Raw genomic sequence first — 26,143 nt, forward strand, 5'->3', positions numbered from 1 at the left:
TTTTTTTTGTAAATTTGGTCACTAAATGAACTGTTGTAAATCGAGAACTACCTGTAATTATCTCATATCGGACTCTCTGATATGGAAAATTCTTAGTGGTGTTTGATTTAGAGAGGCGCCTTTCTAAAAAGCCAACGCAATCCTAAATTGCATCAACAGAGGGATACAATCAAGATCAGGTGAGATATTAATACCACTCTATAAAGACTTAGTAAGACCCACACACCTAGAGTATTGCATCCAGTTTTGGACACCACACTATAAAAAAGATGTTGAGACTCTAGAAAGAGTGCAGAGAAGAGCAACAAAGATGATTAGGGACTGGAGGCTAAAACGTACGAAGAACGGTTGCAGGAACTTGGCATGGCTAGTCTAGTGAAGAGAAGGACCAGGAGAGACAGGATAGCAGTCTTCCAATATTTGAGGGGCTGCCACAGAGAGAAGGAAAGGGGTCAAGCTATTTTTCAAAGCACCCGAAGGCCAGACAAGGAATAATGGATGGAAAGTGAACGAGACATTCAACCTGGAAATAAGGACAAATTTTCTGACAATGAGAGCAATCAATCCATGGACCAGAAGTTGCCTTCAGAAGTTGTGGGAGCTTCATCATTGGAAGCTTTCAAGAAGAGCCTGGACTTCCCTCTGTCAGAAACGGTGTAGGGTCTCCTGCTTGGGGTTGGACTAGATGACCTACAGGGTCCCTTCCAACTCTGTTAAGCTGTTAATTTAACAATTTCATTTTGAGAGACGAAAAGAGGTGGGTGGATATCACTCTTCATTTACAGATGTTGGCATAGAAAGGACAGCCAAGGGCCCTGTCATGTCCCACTCCTCCGCTGACGGCCGGGTCAGGGAAATCCGAATCAGGCTTGCCTCTGCAGCTCTGCCCAAAGTCCTAGCAAAGTCCTCAGAGCAGGCAGGAGACCAGAAAGTGACTTCAGCAAGATAAGTTCGACTTTGCCTGACTCGGAGACTGCCAGAAAGCAGATCCTTTATATAGACCATGGGGTGTGGCTCCATGACTCAGCACTCATTAAGGCCTGCCCCTCCCTTCCTTCTGTTGCCTCCGCCTATCCAGTCTTCTGATGCGAGGGTCACTCCAATCAGCAGCTGTTGGAAATAAACTTTCCTCAGGCTCACATGCTGTGGAGGAGGGGGAGGGGTCTAGCTGCTCCGTTTGCCTGGGAATGGAGCCAGGGCTGGGGCCGGGGGTGGGGGTGCTTCCTCCTCTGCAGCCTGCTTGGGCATGGAGCCAGGGCTGGGACCGGGAGGTGCCCCCTCCTCTGCAGCTTGTCTGGGCATGGAGCCAGGACTGGGGCCGGGAGGCATACATTCCTCCGTGTTCGGGAGCAGATAAGAAGGCCCCGGCTGCGGTGAGAGCGGACAAGACACAACAGGCCCCATGTCGCTTCTCCCTAGAAACTGAGGACAATAGCAATAGCACTTAAGATTTATATACCGCTTTTCAGTGCTTTTCAGCCCTCTGTAAGCGGTTTACAGAATCAGCCTCTTGCCCCCAACAATCTGGCTCCTCATTTTACCGACCTCGGAAGGATGGAAGGTTGAGTCAACCTTGAGCCTGGTGAGACTTGAACTGCCAAATTGCAGTCAGTCAGCAGAGGTAGTCTGCAGTACTGCGCTCTAGCCACTGCGCCACCGCGGCTCATAATGATGGTCGCAAAAGCGGCCCAGGTAGTTCTCAACTTGCAACCGTTCATTTAGCGACCTCGTTTGAATTTACAGCAGCATTGGAAAAAGTGCCATGACCGGTTTCACATTTACAACATTTGCAACCTGCCCCGTGTTTCACCTGATCGAAATTTGACCACTGACGTGTATTTATTGACGGTTGCAGAGTCCCTAAGAATCGCACAATCCCCACTTGCAACCCTTCTTTAATGTATATGCCTGCATTGTATATAAACTTAATAAAAATGTATTTTACTTAGCTCTGTGTGGGTTTTTTTTCTGGAGAGAGAGAAAGAAATGTAAAGGAGTTTTTTTAAAAAAAATCCTTGATAAAAGAGAATGTATTACATAGGGGACTATTTGTGGCAATTATTTAGGCTGGTAGCCTCTTTCGAATTTGTGGTTTCTTCTGGAGAGATAGAAAGAAATGTAAAAGAGGTGTTTTTTTTTTTTTAAAAAATACCTTGATAAAAGAGACTATATTACATAAGAGGTTTTTTTTTCCTGGCAATTATTTAAGTTGTTAGCTTCTTTAAAAATTGTGCATTGTAATTTATTCAACAAGTATTATGGGCCCGGTTGGCCAAAGAAAGCTCAGGACTATATTGGTTGCATACAGGAGGAAGAGGCCTTCATCCCACAGTGGATAGACAATGGTTAAAATGATGATGATTGTTATTTATAGCACGTTAGGTTAATCATCGGTGTATCCTTTAAAACAGAGGTCTCCAACCTTAGCAACTTTAAAACTTGTGGACTTCAACTCCCAGAGTTCCTCAGCCAGCTTTGCTGGCTGACGGATTCTGGGAGTTGAAGTCCACAGGTCTTAAAGTTGTCAAGGTTGGAGACCCCTGCTTTAAAACATTTTCTTCCTACGTATTATGATGTCAACCCTGAATGTGGCCTGGCCGAAGCCATCTTGGAGCTTCCGTGCTGCCACCGTGATGGGGAGAGGGGTGGGGTTAGAGATAGCTGGGGCTGTGTAGTCAAAGTAAACTACTTTCTCTTGGGAACCAAGGTCATTCTCACAACTGGCCAGAGGAAGGAGGAGTGAGGTCACCAGGCAACCAAAACAGTGTCTTGATTGGACCGTGTGACTTGAATTTTTGGGGTTGAGGGAAAAGCTTTTAATTAGGTGAAAACGGCGGGAACCTTCAGAGTCGGTTTTCGTCAGATTTGTGCCAATATGATAAATCCAATAAAGCTACTCTTTGAGGAACTCGTCTGCCTCAGAGTTTTGCTTGGTATGGGTCTGCTACAGTGCTGCAAACCTTTTTGGCGCCAAGGGCAGAAAAGGACATACGGAAACGTCGCGCATGCGCACACATCGAAACTGTACCCCAGAAAAGCCACACTTCCGGGTTGTAGCGTGCATGCGTACCTGACGATCAGCTGACCAGCGTGCATTCGCAGGCCTGTTTTTGACACTGCGACGCACACAAAGGCATCACGTGCCCAAAAAGTCAAACTTCTGAGTTCTGGCGTGCATGCGCACCCGACAATCGGCTAGCGCGCATGCGCACACCGGTTCACAGCACTCTCACATGTGCGAAGGACAGCTGATTGTCATGCGTGCATGTGTGCCAGAAACCTGGAAGACACAGGCAAGACTGCGTGTGCCGGGCGACATGGTTTTGTGTGTCACGGTGGGCACGCGTGCCATAGGTTCGCCATCATGGGTCTATTACTTGGACCCCTGACATCTGAATTCTGTTTTTAAAAAAAGGCAAAGACATCAGCTATTTTTTGCGCTCCGCAATTGGGATTTCTTTAAAAAAACAAATGTTGGCTTCTGCGCGCCGGATATTAATTCATTCATTCTTTCTTTCTTTCTTTCTTTCTTTCTTTCTTTCTTTCTTTCTTTCTTTCTTTCTTTCTTTCTTTCTTTCTTTCTTGTCTTTCTTTCTTTCTTTCTTAATAGCAAAAACTCGGGCTGCTGATTTGCTGGTGAATCCGTTAGATCCAAGAAACGCCGATAAAATTAGAGTTAAAATTGCCGACCTGGGAAATGCTTGCTGGGTGGTAAGTGTAATTAATTAAACCCGTCTACAACTTCGCTGTTTAAGTCTCCTGGCTGCCTTGGAGCGTTTTGTAAATTAACGCCTGTCGTTTCTGTTTCTTAGCATAAACATTTTACGGAAGATATCCAGACCCGACAGTATAGATCGATCGAAGTTTTAATAGGGGCAGGTTACAGTACACCCGCTGATATCTGGAGTACAGCATGTATGGTAAGAACTTTGTTGGCTGCTTATTTTCCTGCTTTTGAATCAGAAATCATCTTATTTCAATGACCCTGAATTAACGAGGGAGAATTATCAGAATTGGGGTTCTGCTGAATTCTGCCCCATCCATTTTTCCCCCCATTGTTTAATGACCTTGCAATCCCCTGCAGGGTGGAGTCTGGGCAATTGAGTGCTTACTGGCCAGATTTCCTTCCTGTCGCCAGTACGGAGTTCTATTCAGCAGATATATTCTCATTGTGCCCAGAGAGAAAAATATCTGCCTCTACTTAGGATCGAACTCACAGCCTCCTGATTGTGAGGCAAGAGCTCCACCACTAAGCCACCGCACCATTCAATCAGAAATATTTTGAATCAGAAATACAGAAAAATTATTATAATTTCTGGCCAAGATAATTTAAGAGTTATTTGAAAAGGCAGCAACTGCAACAATTATAGCTGGACATTGTAATTTCACTGGCCAAAGACACTGGCTAAAATCCAGCTATGCATTTCTTTTCTTTGATCCGTCGATTCCCTCGATTAATTAAATTTGGCTTAGACCACCCGGTAATTACCAGTGTACAGGGAGTCCTCGAATTATGACCACAGTGGAGCCCAAAATTTCCGTTGCTAAGCGAGAACAGTTATTAAGGGAGTTTTGCCCCATTTTACGACCTTTCTTGCCACGGGCGTTAAGTGAATCCCTGCAGTTGTTAATTTAGGAACGTGGTTATTAATTGAATCTGGTTTCTCCGTTGACTCAGCTTGTCAGAAGAATCGCAAAAGGAGATCACATGACCCCCCCCGGAACACTGCAACCATCACAAATACGAACCAGTTTCCGAGCATCTGAAATTTTAAAACCCGTGATCTTGAGGATGCTGCAATGGTTATAAATGTGAAATACGGGCATAAGTCACTTTTTGTGACTTGGAACGGTCACAAAACAAACTGTTCTAAACCAAGGTCTGCCTGTCGCAAGGTCACGGGATTCCCCTTCTGCGACCTTCGGACAAGCAAAGTCAACGGGGATTCCAGATTCTCTTAGCAACTGCGTGACCAGCTGCAGCGATTCACTTAGTGACCGCGGCAAGCCAAGTTGTAAAACGGGGCAAAAACTCAATGAATGTTTTCACTTAGCAACATAACTTTTGGGATCAATTGCGGTTGTTAGTCAAGGACTACCTGTAGCGCTTAAATGGTGACCCAGACAGTTCAGGGGGTTATCATATAGATAGATAGATAAAGAGAGAGAGAGAGGGAGGGAGAGGGAGTGGGAGGGAGAGGGAGAGAGAGGGAGGGAGAGAGAGAGGGCGAGAGAGAGGAGGAGAGGGAGAGAGAGAGAGGAGAGGAGGGAGAGAGAGAGGGAGAGAGAGAGAGGAGGAGAGAGAGAGAGGGAGAGAGAGGGAGAGAGGGAGGGAGAGAGAGAGAGGGAGAGGAGGAGAGGGAGAGGGAAGAGAGAGAGGGAGGGAGAGGGAGTGGGAGGGAGAGGGAGGGAGAGGGAGGGAGAGAGGGAGGGAGGGAGAGGGAGAGAGAGAGGGAGAGGGAGAGAGAGAGAGAGGGAGAGAGAGAGAGGGAGAGAGAGAGAGAGGGGATAACCCCCTGAACTGTCTGGGCCACCATTTCAGAGCTACAGGTAGCCAGTCCTTGACTTAAATATAAAAATGGCGGTGTGTGTGTGTGTTCCAGCATAACTCTTGAACGCCTTGAGCAATTTCAACTAAACTTGGTACAAAGATGACTTACCCTCTGGAAAAAAATACTGTGGGGGTAAGACACCCCTAACAACCGTTGGGGTGTGTGTGTGTATGGTCCAGCATAATTCTGGAATGCCTGGGCTGCTGAAATAAAAAGGAATGAATTATATCTATAGTGTCAAATCACAGTACTTTTGACAGCGATAGCGTGCATTTTGGGTTCAAGTTCTATTGTGCCTTAAAATGGCTTCTACTGTACAGCAGAGTGGATTTGCCATGGTAATGGCTTCACAGTACTCCACAAGGGAGCTCCCTCTGGTAAGTGGGATTTGATTTGACACTATAGATATAATTCATTCCTTTTCCTGTTTTAATAGAATAGAATAGAATAGAATTTTTATTGGCCAAGTGTGATTGGACACACAAGGAATTTGTCTTGGTGCATATGCTCTCAGTGTACATAAAAGAAAAGATACCTTCATCAAGGTACAACATTTACAACACAATTGATGGTCAATATATCAATATAAATCATAAGGATTGCCAGCAACAAAGTTACAGTCATACAGTCGTAAGTGGAAAGAGATTGGTGATGGGAACGATGAGAAGATTAATAGTAGTGCAAATTTAGTAAATAGTTTGACAGTGTTGAGGGAATTATTTGTTTAGCAGAGTGATGGCCTTCGGGAAAAAACTGTTCTTGTGTCTAGTTGTTCTGGTGTGCAGTGCTCTATAGCGTCGTTTTGAGGGTAGGAGTTGAAACAGTTTATGTCCTTGATGTGAGGGATCTGTAAATACAGGATTGGGATAAATAAATACCCGGGCAACGCCGGGTTATCCACTAGTTTACTATAAAAACTAACAGCACCTATGGCTGTGCTCAGAAATTACACCCTGTAGGATATAGCAGGTTCTCCATTGAACTCAAGGTTTGTATTGTTCCCATCCGTGGCGTTACCACCATTTGGTGGAAGAACATTGTCATCCCCTGTTGGTTGCCAATAGCACGTCTCCTCCGAAGCTTCCACTTCACACATTCCTCCTACTCAACAGAACCATAGAGATTTGTCTCAGGAGGACATTTCAAGGATCTCTCTCGAGACATCAGGCGTGTAACTCAATTGGCCCCAGAAGGAATCCCCACTTCCCAAACTTACCCTGAAGAGCTGTGGAATCTGCTGGCTTTCTTCCTGGTGGCCCATAGCTGGAGAAGATCGTATGTTGCCCGATGAGCTGTATCTCATCTGCCCCCGATGAGTAGAGACTTCATCTGACATTGAGGTAGCCCCTTTCCATCGGTTTCCGTCAATCATAATAGAGCTAGAGTGGGACCTTGGAGGTCTTCTAGTCCAACCCGCTGCTAAATCAGGAGACCTTCTACCATTTCAGACAAGTGGCTGTTCAGCCTTTCCTATAAAAAAATCTCCGGTGTTGGAGCATCCACAGCTTCTGGTGGCAAGCTGTTCCACTGGTGATGTCGTGTCCCACTCCTCCTCTTGACGGCCGGGTCTGGGAAGTCTGTATCAAGCGTGGCCACGAAGCCTCTGCAGCTTTGCCAAATTCCTTTCAGAGTTCTCAGGGCAGGCAGGAATCCAAGGTGTGACTTCAGCAACCAGATGAGACTTTGCCTGACTCAAGGAATGCCAAAAAGCAGGTCCTTTATATAGGCCATGGGGTGTGGCTCCATGACTCAACACTTATCCAGGCCTGCCCCTCCCTTCCTTTTGCTGACGTCACCTCTCCATTCTCCGGAAGCGGGGATCTGTCCACGTTTTTTCAGCTGCCGGCAATTCTAGCTCGTGGCTGGCTTCTTGCTCACACGCTGTGGGGGGGGAGGTTTATTTGCTCAGTCTGTCCGGGCATGGTGCCAGGGCTGGGGGTTGGAGGCATACCAGGCCATTCTTCTTCACCATCAGTCTCTGGCTCAGATAACAGGAGACGGGAGGGGCCCGGCTGCGGAGAGGGGGGCGGGCGAGGCACAACAGGTTAATTGTTCTCACAGACAGTTCTCCTTAGTTCCAAGTTGCTTCTCTCCTTGATTAGTTTCCATTCATTGCTACTTCTCCTGCTTTCAGGTACTTTGGAAAATAAGTTGACCCTCCTTGTCTTTGTCGTAGGCCCTCAAATACTGTAATACTCAAATATTGGAATACTGATTATTCTTTCCTTTGCGTCCTGGCCTCAGTACGTTTGGTTCTCTTGCGAACCTGCTTTCAGATGCTTGGGAAAATTAAGTTTACGCCTTGCCTTTAACATAACATAACATAATAACAGAGTTGGAAGGGATCTTGGAGGTCTTCTAGTCCAACCCCCTGTCGAGGCAGGAAACCCTATACCATTTCAGACAAATGGCTATCCAACATTTTCTTAAAATTTCCAATATTGGTGCATTCACAACTTCTGCAGGCAAGTTGTTCCACTTATTGATTGTTCTAACTGTCAGGAAATTTCTCCTTAGTTCTAAGTTGCTTCTCTCCTTGATTAGTTTCCACCCATTGCTTCTTGTTCTACCCTCAGGTGCTTTGGAGAATAGTTTGACTCCCTCTTCTTTGTGGCAGCCCCTGAGATACTGGAACGCTGCTATCATGTCTCCCCTAGTCCTTCTTTTCATTAAACTAGACATACCGAGTTCCTGCAACCGTTCTTCCTATGTTTTAGCCTCCAGTCCCCTAATCATCTTGGTTGCTCTTCTCTGCACTCTTTCTAGAGTCTCCACATCTTTTTCACATCGCGGCGACCAAAATTGAATGCAGTTTTGTGGCAGGCCGTTTAATACTAAAATACTCAAATATTGTAAATGTTGTACCTTGATGAAGGTATCTTTTCTTTTATGTACACTGAGAGCATATGCACCAAGACAAATTCCTTGTGTGTCCAATCACACTTGGCCAATAAAAATTCTATTCTATTCTAAAAATATACTCAAATGCTGGCATACTGCTACTTTTTTCCCTTTGCATCCTGGAATTGTCCTTGGTATGTTTGGTTGTCCTGTTGAACTGCCGTCTCTAGGAGACGGCGTCTTCTAGAATGTGCAGTTTTGTTCTCGCTTAAAGTCACGGCGCGTGCCCAAGATCCTCAGAGAAACCATTCAGAGCAGGGCTCTCCAACCTTGGCCACTTTAAGCCTGGCGGACTTCAACTCCCAGAATTCCCCAGCCAGCAAATTCCTCTCCAACCCCCCTCACTGTCTGGCTCTGCTGCTCCCAGTGGGCCACAACACACTGGTGGATTCACTGAGTTTCAAGAGCCATTGGGAGGGCGAAGAGCCAGTTTTCCTTAATGCATCTTTATTTATAGTCCTGTTCCGGCACACACCTATTATCCTTCAGATAATTGCATGGTAGCCGAAGAGAAAGTAGCCTCGGAGAAATCCGAAAATGTTAAGTTCCATTCTGGTTTTTATCAATGGGAAGCATCATCTTTTCCCCGATCACCCACACCCAGGCTGTTCTCGACGTATGAGAGTTCATTTAGTCACCGCGGTCATTTAGCGACCGTCTGAAGTTACAACGGACCAGGAAAAAAAAAAAAAGGAATCATTTTATTCCTTTGAAGTACCATCTCGGAACATTCTCATTTACTATACATTTCAAGTCGGGGAACTGAAAATATCCTGATTTTTTGTTTTTTTTAATATGGCTAGTCCTCAACTTACGATAGTTGGTTTCGTGACCATTCAAAGTTATAGCGGCCTTAAACAAGGTGACTTACGACTGTTTTTCACCTGGTGACCATTGACGCATCCCTGCGGTCACATGATCAAAATTCAGATGCGTGGCCACTGACTCACATTTATGACGGTCGCAGTGTCCCCGGGAGGGGGGAGGGGCACGTGATCGCCTTTTGCAACCTTCTGAGAAGCAAAGTCAAGGGGGATGCCAGATTCACTTAACAACGGCGGTTCCTAACGGAACAATTGCAATGGTTCGGTTAAGAATTGTTGCAAGGAAGGTCGTAAAATAGGACAAAGCTCACGCAACTGTCTGACTTGGGGTTCAATTTGGGTCGTAAGTCGAGGGCTACCTGTGGGGAATTCATCTATTTTGTTATTAAGGTTCTTGTGAAAAAGAGAAGATGTGCCTCTATCTCTGCATCATTATTATTATTATTATTATTATTATTATTATTATTATTATTATTATTATTATTATTATTATTATTATTATTATTATTATTATTATTATTATTATTATTATTCGTGGAAGAATCGAAAGTGCTAGGAGTCCATTGCAGTATTTTAGCCAGCTAAGAATTAGTATCTGATAGCTCAGTGTTTCTCAAAACTTTACAACTCTTAAATTGTGTGGACTACAACTCCCGGAATTCCCCTGGCAGCTGAGTTGAAGTCCACATGTCTTAAAAATTGTCGTGGTTGAGAAGAAACACCCTGTGATAGCTACCATATTTTTCGGAGTATAAGATGCTCCGGATTATAAGACGCACCTACCTTTTTTGGGAGGAAAACAAGATATACGCTAGTGCAGTGATGGCTAACTTTTTTGCCTACGGGTGCCAGGAAGGGGGGGGGGCACCCGCATGTGCACACCCACACCCATAAGTTTATGCACCCCGCGCATTTGTGCGCAGCCCCCTCACTCCCCCTGCTCCTGGCACGCAATGGCCCAGTAGGCCCATTTCTCTCTCTCACCTAGCTCCAGAGCCTTTCTAGGAGTCCGGGGGGGGAACGGCATTCCCCCCCCAGAGGTCCTCCGGAGGCTGAAAACACCGGAAGGTACCGGAAGGCCCTTTTTTTGCTGTCCCCAGCCTCCAGGGCCTCTCTAGGAGTCTGGGGAGGGCGAAAACGGCCTCCCCCTTCCCGGAAGTCCTCCAGATGCCTGAAATGACCCGTTTGCCAACTTCCAGAAGTTGGCAAATGGGTCATTTTTGGCCTTTGGAGGACCTCCAGGGGGGTGGGGAAGGCCGTTTTCGCCCTCCCCAGACTCCTAGAGAGGCTCTGGAGCCAGGTGAGAGAAAAAACCGGGCCTTCCCCCGCCACCCCTCCAAGGCCCTCCGGAGGCAGGAAACGGCCTGTTTCCCTACTTCTGGTGGGCCCAGAAGGCCCGAAAATCAGCTGAGCTCACGTACCCACTGATATGGCTACGCCTGCCACCTCTGCCACCTGTGCGATAGGTTCGCCATCATGGCGCTAGTGCATGGATATGGGAAATAATATGAAATTGTACCAGTTTGGAACTATTTTAAGTTTTTGTCTTTGCATAGATTGGTATTGTAATCAGAATCAGTAAGTTATTCAGCACGGAATCTGTTAGATATAAATCTTTTTCCTCCCACTCTTTATTTTCGTTCAGGTAACATTTTAATTAAGTTGGTGAAATGCTTTTTAAAATTCCAGCTAATTGTTGATTCGAGACAGAAATTTTACAGCAAAAGGACACAAAGAAGAAACTAAGACTCACAGAAACACTCGCAATAACTCTGCCCCCGTTTGCCTCCTTGCAGCAAACAGCCTGCTTTAGTTTCATTTTCATTTTCAGCATGAGAAAAAAAAAAATCTGCCTCCCAGCAATTTGCCTGCTTGCAGCAAGCAGCGGAGGCCCGCGTGACAATAGGCCATGGCAATCCCTGCAGCCTGAAACAGCTGAGGGTCGGGAGGTCGATCCAACCGACAATCAACTGCTTGTGCTAATCAGGTTGTGCTGAAGCTGAAATGGGCTGTTTTGCTGTTTGTTGCTTGCTTCAAGGAGGTAAATTGCTGGGAGGCAGAGGCCAAAGAGTGAGGGCCGGTGGGTGGCCGGGGCTACATTCGGAGTATAAGACACACCCAAATTTCACCCTCTTTTACGGGGGTGAAAAGTTGTGTCTTATACTCTGAAAAATATGGGAATTTATCTTGTGCTTTTGATAAGAAGCCCGGTAAGATATAATAATACAAAATCAAAAACAATAGGATGAGCTCTTCATTAGTTTCGTCTTCTGGTTTTATTTTAAGTGTACATGCAGTCGACTTACAACTGAAGTGGAACCTGGAATTTCTGTTGTAAGTCATGACGGTTCTAAGTTGAGACACCGACGTGACTGACCCCCACACACAGGCTTGTGTTATGGCATAATGGTTGTTGAAATTCCCACTGGACATAAGCAACTTCTTTTGGATGTTTAGCTTCTCTTAAATCCCTTTATAGAAATAATTTTCATTTGCATCTTAAAGCTATGTAAACAAGGGTTTTTCAATGACAGATAGTCCTCGACGTACGACCAGAGTTGAGCCCAAAATTCCTGTTGCTAAATGAGATGTTTGTTAAGTGAGTTTTGCCCCGTTCTGCAGTTGTTAAATTAGTCCCACCGTTGTTAAGTGAATCTGGCTTCCCCATTGACTTGGCTTGTCAGAAGATCTCAAAAGGGGATCACATGACTCTAGGACACTGCGACCGTCATAAATATGAGTCAGTGGCCAAGCGTCTGACTTTTGATCACATGACCACAGGGATGGTGGAACGGTTGGTTAAAAGTGTAAAAAATGGTCATAAGTCACATTTTTCAGAGCTGTGTTGTGTTTTTGAACGGCCACTAAATGAACTAAATGAACTAAACGTCAACTCGCAAAGCATCCCTGCCCTGCCCCCGAGTTGCCATAGGCCGGGGTGGGGGAAGAGAACCTGGTGAAACTGCACAGCAGCCAAAAACAGATGCACATTCCACGCTTATCTCCCTCAAGGCTGTATCCCAGGGATACCTACAGCAGCCGAAGGGGAGTGACCTCTGCAACCCGGGAAATTGCTCCGTTGGCAAATGTGATTGATGACACACAGGTTCATAATTGGAACGCAAATTACATAGGGTCAGAGCTGACTTCACCTGGGGATCATGGTGACATGAAGCTCCTAATAAATAGCTGGATTTCTTTTGAAGCTTGGCTCAAGACTCATGATTTAATTGGGGCATTCCTCCGAACCCTGACACTGTTGTAAGATGAGGACTATTTGTATTCCTTGCATGAGAGAGAAAACTCGTCCATTATAAAATATCCTTCCTCTTTTTTTTTAAAAACCCCAGGCTTTTGAATTGGCAACTGGAGACTATCTCTTCGAGCCACATTCCGGCGAAGACTATTCCAGGGACGAGGGTAAGTATTTTTAACGATACCTTGGCGTGCTTTGAACCTTTGTGAGAATATTCCTAGGGAATATGAAGAGACAGCTCCTGAAAAGCAATTTCATTTCCAAAAATACCAACCCCTGCATTTTCCCCTCCTCTTCAAAATCCCATCACTAACTGTAAATCGCTCCCTTCTGCAGAAATATTTTTTCCTCCCTAAATCTTGAGAAGGGGAAATTCCCATCCTGTCTCGTAAGACCTGCATCCATGTTTGGAAAGTTTGAAATTGTGCAGTTTGGAATACACAACCTGACACCGTGTGGCGCCATCTCGAGACACTAGACACTGAATGCCGAATTCCCAGTTTTCGGGGACCTTATGACCGTATTTACCCCCTAGGCAGATTTTTTTTATATCCGTAAGGATTATCTGAGAATTTGGGTGGCGGTGATGATAGTATTCGTCATCTTGAATTTGCTGGGGAAAAAAATATATATAGACGAGAACGGTGGGAAAAACCTGACTTATTGATGATTAAATGTATATACCACCCTTCTAACCGGCAAGCAAACTCTACTAAACATCATTTAGTAAAGTTGGAACAACGTCAGGAGTAATTTCAGTGAAAATGGTTTGCAGCTGTAAAACAAACTGGGGGCGGAAAAAAAGCATAATATTGAGCAAATTTCTTTTGCAAAAACAAACATTAGGCAAAATGCTTGTGTTAATCTACATTAATATGTTACTTAATGCACATTTTTTTCTTTTTTCTATCCTGCCCTGTACTTATTTGGAGCGTGACTTCTGGCAGGAGTGTGTGTGTGTGTATTAGTATTATTAAAGTATTAGTCTTAAATTCAGGCTTATCTCCCTTTTGGGTAAATATGGTCATTAGTAAATGATTTACAGGTAAGTCCTCGACTTACGACCACAACCGAGCCCAAAATTCCAGCTGCAGTCCCCAGTCGTTAAGTGAGTTTTTCACCCCCCTTTTATGACCTTTCCTGCCACAGTTGTGAAGTGCATCGGGTGGTTGTTAAGTGAATCACATGGTCATTCAGGGCATCGTGAGGTCATTAAGTGAATCTGGCTTCCCCATTGACTTTCAAAAAGGGATCACGTGACCCCGGGACACTGCAACCGTCATAAATACGAGTCGGTTGCCGAGCGCCCGAATTCCGATCAGGGGAACGATGCAACGCTCCTGTGTGGGAAATGGCCTCCGAGTCCCTTTTTTTCAGTGCTGTTGTAGCTTCGGTCAATCAACGAACGGTCGTAAGTCGAGGACCCTCCCTGCAAAGTCCTATATCCATCTGTGAACTGCCCGTTATCCACGCTTGTTTGCTCGAACATCCTTGGCAGCGTTATTAACAGAAGCGTCGCTTATTTTTATTTTATTTTGCTTTCCTTTTTTTAAGCGCTGCCGACGCTCCCCAAACTCTCTTCTCCGCCCGGCCTCGAGACCCTCTGCATGCGGTTTTATTGCGTGGAGAACTTCTTTGGATTTCTTTCTTTTAAAAGGAAAAAAAAAAACTAATTCCATTTTTCCTCCCCCTCTTCTTTTTATCCCCTCCTTGCCCTGCCCTGCCCTTCCCGCTCCTTATGTCCTTTGTTTCTCTCCTCCATAGACCACATAGCTCACATCATAGAACTCCTAGGCAATATCCCAAGGCACTTTGCTCTCTCTGGAAAATATTCTCGGGAATTCTTCAATCGCAGAGGTAGTCCCTCTTCTTTTTAAAGGCGCCGCGACGCAGACAGAAGCGGACTGCGAATTGCTTGCTGGCAGCTCAGGGTCCAGAACGCATGTCTGAATCAAGATATTTTCCATCTTTCTCTCTCTCTCTCTCTCTCTCTCTCTCTCTCTCTCTCTCTCTCTCATATCTAGCTATCAATCATCTATCTTTCCTTCCTTCTTTTCTTTCTATCATCTATCTTATCTATCTATCATCTATTCTTTCTATTTATCTATCATCTATCTTATCTATCTATATCTGTCATCTATCTTATCTATCATCTATTCTTTCTATTTCTATCATCTATCTTATATCTACTATCTATCTATCTATCTATCTATCTATCTATCTATCTATCTATCTATCTATCTATCTATCTATCTATCTATCTATCAGATAGATAGAGATAGATAGTTAAGATAGATAGATAATCTATCTCTTAACTATCTATCTATATCATCTATCTTACCTATCTATCTCTATCATCTATCTTTATCTGTGTCTGTCTGTCTGTCTGTCTGTCTGTCTGTCTGTCTGTCTGTCTGTCTATCTATCTATCATCTATCTATCTATCTATCTATCTATCTATCTATCTATCTATCTATCTATCTATCTATCTATCTATCTATCTATCTATCTATCATCTATCTTATCTATATTTATTTGTCTATCTATCTATCTATCTATCTATCTATCTATCTATCTATCTATCTATCTATCTATCTATCTATCTATCTATCTCTATCATCTTATCTATCTATCTCTCATCTATCTCTCATCTATCTTATCTATATTTATTTGTCTGTCTATCTATCTATCTATCTATCTATCTATCTATCTATCTATCTATCTATCTATCTATCTATCTATCTATCTATCTATCTATCTATCTATCTATCTATCTGGGACTTAAAAGCTATGAAGGATTGGGCGCTTGGCTGTCCCACAAGGCAGCCTGGCCCTCTGATTTGAACGTTTTTCCCCCTAAATTCAGGCTGCAAGCAACCTTCGCGTCTCCGTGTTTTTAAGGGGACGGCTGAGCCCGTCTGTTTCTGTCTGTACCGGGCCGTTCTCCTTGTGTGCATGCCGTGTATTGATTAAACTGTTGTTATGTTTCTCTGTTTTGCTGGAAATATGCTCCAATGCAGATCACATAGCATTGATCATTGAACTGCTGGGAAAAATCCCTCGAAAATACGCAGTGTTGGGAAAATATTCCAAGGAGTTTTTCACCAAAAAAGGTAACGGTGTTTTTGAACCCCCCTAATATCAACAGTAGCTCTTTTTCCCTCTTTCCCCCACAAAATGACTCATCCTTATGAACGATGAAGCATTTATTTAAATTTTTTAAAAAATATGTTAGAGAACCTGTGCAGGATGAATTTTGTTTTATAGGTAGTCCTTCGACTTACGACCACAATTTAGCCACAAATTTCTATTGTTAAGTGAGAGATTTGTTACGGGAGTGCCTGATTTGGTGGCTTTTCTTGCCACGGTCGTTCAGTGAATTATTGCCGTGGTTAAAAGTTAGCAATTTGGTCGTTGAGGGAATCCGGCTTCCCGATTGACTTTGCTTGTCAGAAGGTCACAAAAGGGGGATCCCATAATAATAATAATAATAATAATAATAATAATAATAATAATAATTTAATTTGTATACCGCCCTTCTCCCGGAGGACTCAGGGCGGTGAACAGGCAGATAAAATAAAGACAATACATTCAATAAAAACAATATTATAAAAAACTTATTCCAATAGCCTAAATTTAAAATACAATACAAAATATAAAATAAACCCCAATAAAATCCATATTTAAAACCCTATTAAGCCAGTCCTGCTCGAAAGAATAGATATGTTTTAAGCTCATGCGAAAAGTCCGGAGGTCTGGAAGTTGTCAAGTCCTGGGGAAGCTCATTCCAGAGGGTAGGTGCCCCACAGAGAAGGCTCTCCTGGGGGTCGCCAGCCTGCATTGCCTGGCTGACGGCACCCTGAGGAGGCCCTCTATGAGAGCGCACGGTCGGTGGGAGGCATGTGGTAACAGAAGGCGGTCCCAAAGATATCCGGGTCCTATGCCATGGAGCGCTTTAAAGGTGGTAACCAACACCTTGAAGTGCACTCGGAAAACCACAGGTAGCCAGTGCAGCCTGCGCAGGATCGGTGTTATATGGGAGCCACGAGTGGCTCCTCTATCACCCGCGGCTGCATTCTGAACTAACTGAAGTCTCCGGGTGCACCTCAAGGGAGCCCCATGTAGAGAGCGTTACAGTAGTCCAGGCGAGAAGTGACGAGGCATGAGTGACCGTGCATAAGGCATCCCGGTCTAGAAAGGGGCGCAACTGGCGGACCAGGCGAACCTGGTAAAAAGCTCTCCTGGAGACGGTCGCCAAATGATCTTCAAAGGACAACCGTCCATCCAGGAGAACCCCCAAATTGCGCACCCTCTCCATTGGGGCCAATGATTCGCCTCCAACAGTCAGCCGCGGTTGCAGCTGACTGTACCGGGATGCCGGCATCCACAGCCACTCAGTCTTGGAGGGGTTGAGCTTGAGCCTGTTTCTCCCCATCCAGACCCGTACGGCCTCCACACACCGAGACAACACTTCAACAGCTTCATTGGGGTGGTCAGGGGTGGAAATGTACAGCTGGGTGTCATCCGCGTACAGTTGATAACTCACCCCAAAACCACTGATGACCTCGCCCAGCGGCTTCATATAGATGTTGAACAGGAGAGGCGAGAGAACCGACCCCTGTGGCACCCCACAAAGGAGGCGCCTCGAGGTCGACCTCTGCCCCCCTGCCAACACCGTCTGCGATCGGTCGGAGAGATAGGATGAGAACCACCAAAGTGCCTCCCACACCCAATCCCCCCAACCGTCGCAGCAGGATACCATGGTCGATGGTATCAAAAGCCGCTGAGAGATCAAGGAGAACCAGGGCAGAGGAATAACCTCTATCCCGGGCCCTCCAGAGGTCATCCACCAATGCGACCAAAGCTGTCTCAGTGCTGTACCCGGGTCGGAAACCGGACTGGAACGGGTCTAGATAGACAGATTCATCCAGGTATTGGGGTAACTGGTGTGCCACCACTCTCAACAACCTTCGCCACAAAGCGAAGGTTGGAGACTGGACGATAGTTACTCAAAACAGCTGGGTCCAGGAAGGCTTCTTGAGGAGGGTCTCACCACCGCCTCTTTCAAGGCGGTGGGAACAACACCTCCCTCAGAGAAGCGTTAACAATCCCCTGAGCCAGCCTCGTAACCTCCCGGGTGGCCAGCACCAACCAGGAGGGACACGGGTCCAATAAACATGTGGTGGCATTCAGCCGCCCAGCAACCTGTCCATGTCCTCGGAGCCACAGGGTCAAACTCCTCCCAGATGGTCTCAACAAGACTAGCCTCCGTCACCTCGCCCGAAACTACCCAGTTTTGGTCCAGACCGTCCCGAAGCTGAGCGATTTTGTCAAACAGATACCTGCTGAAATCCTCAGCACAACCCTGTAAGGGATCATCGCAACCCTCCTGGTTAAGGAGGGAGCGAGTCACCCTAAACAGGGCGGCTGGGCGGTTCTCTGCTGACGCAATGAGGGTAGAGACATAGGCCCGCTTGGCCTCCCTCAATGCCACTAGATAGGTCTGAGTAAAAGACCTAACTAGTATTCGGTCAGCTTCGGAACGGCCGGACCTCCACGCGCTCTCTAGGCGTCTTCTCCGGCGTTTCATCTCCCTCAGCTCCTCGGAGAACCGAGGAGCTGGTTGAGATCTACGCCGGGTCAGACGCCGCAAAGGCACGACACGGTCCAAGGCACCCACCGCGGCCTGTTCCCAGGCCGCAACAAGCTCCTCGGCCGAGCCGTGGGCCAGATCGCCAGGGAGCGGCCCAAGCTCCATCAGGAACCTCTCTGGGTCCATCAGTCGCCTGGGACGGAACCAACGTATTGGTCCCGTCTCCCTGCGGTGAGGAGCAGCGGTCCGAAAGTCCAGACGGAGGGAGTGGTCTGACCATGACAGAGGTTCAATGGCTAATTCTCGTACTTCCAGACCACTCAACCACTGTCCAGAGACAAAAATCAGATCCAGTGTGCTTCCCCCGACGTGGGTGGGGGCATCAATTAATTGGGTCAGGTCCATGGCCGTCATGGAGGCCATGAACTCCCGAGCCGCCGTTGACGACACACCGGCTGATGGCAAGTTGAAATCCCCCATGACCATAAGCCTGGGGGTATCAACTGCCATCCCGGCTATCAACTCCAGCAACTCGGGCAGGGCTGTTGCCACGCAGCAAGGAGCCAGGTACGTGATCAACAAGCCCACCTGCATCCTACGCCCCCACTTCACGTAAAGGGATTCACAACCGGCTATCTGAGGAACAGTGGCCTCCATCGGCTCCAGACTCTCTCTAATAACCACCGCCACCCCTCCACCCCTACCTTGGGCCCTCGGCTGATGAAATGCCCGGAAACCCGGTGGGCACATCTCCACCAGGGGAACCCCCCCTTCAATGCCCAACCAAGTCTCCGAAATGACTATTGGACATTGCAACCATCATAAATAGGAACCGGTTGCCAAGCGTTCTTGAATGTGGATCACATGATCATATTTATGACCCTGGTTGCAGTGTCCCGAGGTCACGTGATCCCCCTTTTGCGACCTTCTGACAAGCAAAGTCCATGGGGAAAGCCGGATTCACTTAACGACCGTGTGACTAGTTTAACCGCGGCAGTGATTCACTTAACAACGGTGGCGAGAAAGTTCGTAAAATGGGGCGAGACTCGCCTTAACAGCTGTCTCGCTTAACAGTGGAAATTTTGGGGCTGAGCTGTGATCTTACGTCCAGGAATACCTGTGACTCTTTGCTCTCTCTTACCTCCCACCCATGATGGTTGTACCCAATAATGTTCATCATTATTTGGCTTGGGTTAGCAAATGGTTCTGTCTGAATTGAAATTTGGCATGTTATATGTAGCCCTGTTTCTCCTCTGAATCAAATCACGGAATGGGAGGCTAGTTTAAGAGAGTAACGGAGTTGGAAGGGACCTTGGAGGTCCTATAGTCCAACCCGCTGCTCAAGCAGGAGAGCCTAGACCAGGGGTGTCTCAACTCAAGGCCCACGGGCCGGATCTGACCCACAGGGTGCTTAGATTTGGCCCGTGGGGGCGGCCCTAGTAAAACAGCGAAGGACCGGCTTGCGGTGCCTCTGCCAGTGAAAATGGAGCTTGGGAGGGCCGTGTGCTAAACTCTGTTTTTGCTGGCAGAAGATTACATGAGCCCATCGCGGCCGAAAACGGAGTCCAGGCAGACCGCGTGAGGCCTCCCCGAGCTCTGTTTACGCTGCAGGAGGCCATCGAGGCCGAAAATGGAGCCTCAACGAGTGACATCGAGCTGGCCACGCCCGTCCAGCCCATATCCATCCCTGCCACACCCATCCCTCTCACGCCGCCTCCCCCTCCCACGGTCAAACATAACCCTGATGCGGCCCTCAAGGAAATGGAGTTTGACACTCCCAGGTCTATACCGTTCCAGACAAATGGCTCTCCAATTTCTTCTTGAAAACCTCCAGTGATGGAACATCCACAATTTCTGGAGGAAATCTGGTTTGACCCTTCAAAAGAAGATCGGTGGTCTGCCCCGTCTGTTGCCCTGAGATCCACCAAAAACCAGGCCTGGCAGGCAGGTAATCTGTGGAACCACCTTCTCCAACCAACCCATTAGAACAGGGGTCTCCAACCTTGGCAACTTGAAGACTTGTGGACTTCAACTCCCAGAGTTCCTCAGCCAGCTTTGCTGGCTGAGGAACTCTGGGAGTTGAAGTCCACAAGTCTTCAAGTTGCCAAGGTTGGAGACCCCTGCATTAGAACACTGAGGGCTGAAAATCCCTCATTTTTTTAAAAAAAAATGTGCATTTATATCCCGCCCTTCTCCGAAGACTCAGGGCGGCTTACACTATGTCAAGCAATAGTCTTCATCTATTTGTATATTCTATACAAAGTCAACTTTTTATTGCCCCCAACAATCTGGGTCCTCATTTTACCTACTTTATAAAGGATGGAAGGCTGAGTCAACCTTGGGCCTGGTGGGACTTGAACCTGCAGTAATTGCAAGCAGCTGCTGTTAATAACAGACTGTCTTAGCAGTCTGAGCCACCAGAGGCTGGCTTTTAGATGGTCCAGAAAGTCTTAATATATATATGTTTTTCACGGTGGTGCCGATGCTGCAAACAGCCTTCCGGTGAAGAGGGGGCTCGCCCACACCTTGCTGATCGATATTTTTTGGGAAGTGGTCGATGGCATACAGGAAGTCCTCGACTTACAACGGTTCATTTAGTGACCGTTCAACGTTACAACGGCCCAATGAGTTATGACTCCTTTTTTCACCGTTACGACCTTTGCCAGCCTCCCCTGGTCTTGATCATGGGGTCAAAATCCAGACGCTTGGCAACTGACTCACATTTGGCGGTTGCGTTGTCCCGAGGTCACGTGATCCCCTTTTGCCACCTTCTGACAAGCAAAGTCAATGAGGAAGCCGGAGTGACATAACACAACCGGATTGCTAACTACAGGACTACAGGAACCATTTGCACCACTCGGGTGACCCTGAGGACACAGATAAACTGCCAGGTGGCCTCAACGACCCTCTAAAAGGATGCAAATGACCAGGTGTCTGCAAAGGAGTATAAACTCTTCCATTTGTTGTGGCCCGCCAGCAGCCAGCGGAGTTGATGGCAGATTCAGACAGTGAGGAGATTGGGGAGGAACATGGGCCAGTCCTGGAGTCTGGGGAAGGCTCTGATGAGTGCTCTGCATCGGAGGCAGAGAGGGGGCCAGGGCCATCTGAAACTTGTCAGCTGCCTTTGGAATCGGACATCAGTGGGGCAGAAGGACAGCTGGAGCCTGTTCCCAGTGTGCGCATGCACAGAGCTGCCAGGAGAAAGGAACAGCTAAGGAACAAGGGACGACTCAGGAGTAAAGCCACAGGTGGACGATGAATGGTCCCTCCAAGAGGAAATAAAGAGGAGCGAAAGGGGAATGGAGTTTGCAGGAGACAATTAGTTTGTTTAATTGGTTCATGACTCCTTGCCAAGTTTTGAAGATATCGGCCTGGCAGCTCTCCAAGCCAGATAAGGTCTGTGACTGTAAATTCTCCCTTGAAAGACTTTCCCGGAGGTGAATGAGAAGAATTCACAGTAACTTAATAAAAAGGGGTTTTGTTCAGACAAGGAGTCTGCTTCATGCTCTTGGGAAACCTAGGTCAGAACATCATTCCCCACCATCCCGTCAGAGCTGAAGAAACTTCTTGGATGAGAAGCAAAACGTCTTCAAAGAAAAAAACCAGAAAGTCCAGTTGCCTCTAGAAAAAGCACCTTTGGGGACAACCATGACCGGTTGGACTGAGAATCGCGACAGGCTTTTAAGCAGGTTCCTCACTTAACAGCTGCAGCGATCGACTTAACAACTTGTGGCAAGAAAGGTGGCAAAACGGGGCAGAGCTCACTGAGCAAACGTTTCACTTAGCAACATAAATTTGGGGCTCCGTTGTGGTCGCAAGTCGAGGACTTCCCGTAACGGCGTCGGAGGGCCTCCCACGCGGCTTTTTAAACATGTCGTCTTTCGCCTTCGCGTAGATTGCTTTTTAATTTTTTCCACGCCTTCTGGGGGAATTGTTGGTTTTATCGATTGCGATCCGTTATACGTCCAATGTTACCAAGAATGTTTCTGCTTATTTATATTCTGGGTAAGCCGCCAAGAGTGGTTTTAATTTAGCAGGATATAAACAAACAAACAAACGCAAATGTTTACTGCGCCCATGAAGGCATTTGTTTGATGCAATTTGCATGCATTTGCACCAAGGAGCGTAACGCGCATTAGATAAATTGTTAATTTGGGAGTTTGTGCCGTGTTGTAACACTGCAAAGAAGACATATAAAACTGATCCAAAGGATTTCTTTCATGATTTTATTTTGGGAATGAATTAAATCCCTACAATCAACACACTTTCACTTCCCTCTTTGAAAAAGATTTTCCTGTTGGAAAAAAGCAGATTAAAAAAAAAAAAGAATATGTTGTTAACACTAGAATTATGAATAATAAATATTGTCCTTGCCTCTTTTAATACATTGTAAAATCAGTAGGCCTTCTTCTACTTTCCAGACCTTCCTCCCCTTCTCTTATCTACATCCTCTCCTCCCTCCACCCTATACCTTCCTTCTCTCTCTTCTACCCCTCTTCCTTCCTCTAGAAGAGGGAAGAGAGTTAAAAGGAGGGGGTGGTGACTGGGCAAGCCCGACTAATTGTATATGACTGTACATTGGATATGAATGTAAAAATAAAACTTTTTTATTAAAAAAAAATCAGTAGGCCCAAAGATGGGAGGGAGGGAGGGAGAAACTTCATTGAAAATAATTTCCTGGTTCTGCACCGCCCCCTTGTGGTTTGCCTTATGTTAGTTTAACTTTACAGAATAACAAGAGCTGGAAGGGACCTTGGAGGTCTTCTAGACCAGTGGTTCTCAACCTTTATATTGCTGCGACCCCTTTAATACAATTCCCCACGATGTGACGACCCCCAACCGTAAAATTATTTTCGTTTTGAATTTATCGCGCCGGAAGCCGTATTGGCTAGCGATCTGAACTGCTTGCGATTGCCTTGAGGACGGAGGCATTAAAGCGGAGACTCCTCCCCTATTAAGTTTATGGCGCCTGAAGCCAGATTAGGCTAGCGACTGGGAATGATTGCAGCTGGCTTGAGAGGGAGACATCAGAGCAAAGATTTCTCTCTCTTTTAATTCCTCGCGCCTGAAACCGAATTCGGCTAGCGATTTAAAGAGCCTGCAGCTGGCTTGTGGAGTCAACCACTGGAGCGCGATTCTTCGACTCGCAAGTATACTTCCCATATTTCCGATGGTCTTAGGCGACCCCTGGCAAATCGTCATTCGACCCCCCAACAGGGTCCCGACCCACAGGTTGAGAACCGCTGTTCTAGGCCAACCCACTGCCCAGGCAGGAAACCCTCTACCAGTGATAGCGAACCTTTTTGGCACCGAGTGGCCAAACCAGAACTCACATGCATGCACCTGTGTGTACCAAAGCGCCAGAAACTCAAAAACCAGAAAAATGGGCCGGAAAATAGCCTGTTTTTTGGCCATTTTTTGGTTTGTTCAAGCCATTTTCCGATGCTCCGGTACCTGCAAAGACCAACTGGCCAGCACGCATGTGCACACTAGAAACCAGAAGAGCAACTGGCGATGGCGCAAATGCCCACAGAGAGGGCTCTGCGTGCCAACCTCTGGCACACGTGCCTATACCATTCTTGACAAATGGCTGCCCAGCCTCTCCTTAAAAACCTCCAGTGTTGGAGCACTCACGACTTCTGGTGGCAGGCCATTCCGCTGATTGTTAATATAACTGTATATAATATATAATAAGAAGTGAATATAACTTTCCCGACATCGGTTTGGATGTCCCTGGTGTTGCTGTGCCCTAGGCCCAAGTAGTTATTACCAGGCACAATCAGTCCTAAACAAACATATTTTATTAGAGCAGCTGAGTATTACTTCATTCTCAGCTTAGTCCAAATTAATTCCAAAACAAAGTCCTTCAGAAAAAGTCCTTTGGCCTTAACACAAATCTTTCTTCTTTGACACCCTGCTAAAGGCCTTACTTGGCAAAGCTCCACGAAGTTCAGAAACAAACAAGAGATGCCGACTAGAAACAGAGTTAGCAACGCTGCTTTCCTGCAAAAGGCCCAAGTGCCTTTGTTTCTCTTTTAAGCCTTATGGGAGGTACAATCCTCTCCTGGCCTTACTCCCGAGTTGTCCTTTTTGTTTCAGCTGCTCTTGCCTTCTGGCAGCTCTTTGCATGCGTGCACTAGGAACAGGCTCCTCCTGTTCCTTTGTCTCTCTGCTGTCCGCCTCTACAACTCGGGAGTCCACACATCGCTCCCAGATGGCCCTGGCCCCATCTCTGCCTCTGACGCAGAGCCCTCGTCCGGGCCTTCCCCTGACTCCAGGACTGGCCCATTGTCTTCCCAGCCTCCTCACTATCCGACTCTGCTACCAGCTGTGCAGGCTGCTGGCGGACCACAATAGGTGTTTACCCATTTCAAATATTTCCTCTTCAAACTGTTTTTACTAAAGGCCAGATTCTTTAATCATGGCAGAAAAGTCCACGGAGATCTGACTTAACGTGGCTTCTGTTGAAAGAAGACAGGGAGCAACAGGGTATATTTTCTCCTTTCCAGGGCAGTTTTCATCCTATAGATAGTCCTCACGTTACGACCGCAGCGGACCCCCAAATTTACAAGTTGCCAAGTGAAAACATTTGTTTGCCCCGTTTTACGACTTTTCTCGTCACGGTTGTTAAGTGAATCGTTGCCTCTGTCAAATTCATCACACGGGTGTTAAGCGAATTGGGCTCCCCCCACATTGACTTCGCTTGTCAGAAGGTCACAAAAGGGGATCACGTGACCTTTGGACACTGCGAACCGTCATAAATATGAACCAATTGCCAAGCATCTGAATTTTGGTGGATGCTGCTATAGTCGTAAGTGCGAAAAACAGTCACTTTTTTTCAGTGCTGTTGTCACGGAATAGTCACTAAATGAACTACACTAAATGTAAGTCGAGTACTTCCTGTATTTAATCATGGTCTCCCTTTTACTCTTGGCACCCTTAAGACTTTTAGACTTCAACTCCCAGAATTCCCCAGCCAATAGGTTCTTAACACCTATTTTAAGAACATGACTGTTGAGAGTTTCGCCTTCATAAACTTCAAGGTTGACTCTGTTTGCACAAAATAAAGCATTGATTTTATATTACAAGGCCCACCTAATTACAGAAGTCAGCATGTTAGATTCTAATTTTATTTTTCCATTTGGTACTCAGAAGGGTCGGTCCGATTCGATTTATGATGGCATTTTCGACATTTTCGCTTACAATTCTAAGTCATGCAGCATCTCGGGGACGTTGAAGAACGGCTAAGGCCCTCAAATGAATACGTTTCTAGGAGTTTCTTGCAAGCTTTTGAATAAAACATCATGAAACACAAGGATTTTTTTTAAAAAAAATATGTTTTTATTTCATTCAAAAAAACCCGTTAAAACAGGGGTCTCCAACCTTGGCAACTTGAAGACTTGTGGACTTCAACTCCCAGAATTCCTCAGCCAGCAAAGCTGGCTGAGGAATTCTTGGAGTTGAAGTCCACAAGTCTTCAAGTTGCCAAGGTTGGAGACCCCTGCATTAAAATACAAGTCAAAAAAATCCAAAGACAAAAAAACCCCCACAAAACAAAGTATTTACAAAAGTACATTAAAAAATCACGATACACACATTATTCCCTCTAGTTAAATTCCCGATTAATATATTACAAGATTAGAAACGGGCCTTCTCCCAAATTTTTAAACTACTAAATCTACTAAAGACGGGGATTTTTTTTAAAAAAATATATGCGTTTATTTTATTCGAAACGACGTGAAAATACAAAACTCAAAACAAATCTAAAGACAAAAAAAAAAGAAAAAAAAACACACACACAAAGCAATCAAAGCATTGGGGGAAAAAAACCACCACATGATACCAGTGGTGGGATCCTGCTGGTTTAACAACTGGCTTGGTGATCGTGTGCTTTGCGCGTGTGTGTAAAAGTTTTACAAAAATGTACCTTCCGCGTTAACTGCTGGGAAGTAACACAGCTGAGGCACGGCAATCCGCTCTGCCAAGCGAATCAGATGCGAAGATATAGGTCAGTAAA

General features: G+C 46.1%; 1 protein-coding gene across 6 annotated transcripts in view; it reads left to right on the plus strand.

The window, feature by feature from the left end:
* SRPK2 (SRSF protein kinase 2) overlaps nucleotides 1–26,143 on the plus strand; it is a 144,631-nt gene that overhangs the window by 116,758 nt on the left and 1,730 nt on the right. For 4 of the 6 annotated variants that reach the window (XM_058189762.1, XM_058189765.1, XM_058189764.1 and 1 more), the window contains 5 exons: nucleotides 3,611–3,711; nucleotides 3,813–3,920; nucleotides 12,628–12,697; nucleotides 14,298–14,390; nucleotides 15,554–15,646. In XM_058189762.1, the coding sequence (XP_058045745.1) occupies nucleotides 3,611–3,711; nucleotides 3,813–3,920; nucleotides 12,628–12,697; nucleotides 14,298–14,390; nucleotides 15,554–15,646 (465 nt within the window). The remainder of the gene's footprint in view (nucleotides 1–3,610; nucleotides 3,712–3,812; nucleotides 3,921–12,627; nucleotides 12,698–14,297; nucleotides 14,391–15,553; nucleotides 15,647–26,143) is intronic. The other 2 variants (XM_058189767.1, XM_058189766.1) reach the window with 2 other exon arrangements.

The sequence above is a fragment of the Ahaetulla prasina genome, chromosome 7 (assembly GCF_028640845.1).
Source record: "Ahaetulla prasina isolate Xishuangbanna chromosome 7, ASM2864084v1, whole genome shotgun sequence".
Classification (NCBI taxonomy): domain Eukaryota; kingdom Metazoa; phylum Chordata; class Lepidosauria; order Squamata; family Colubridae; genus Ahaetulla; species Ahaetulla prasina.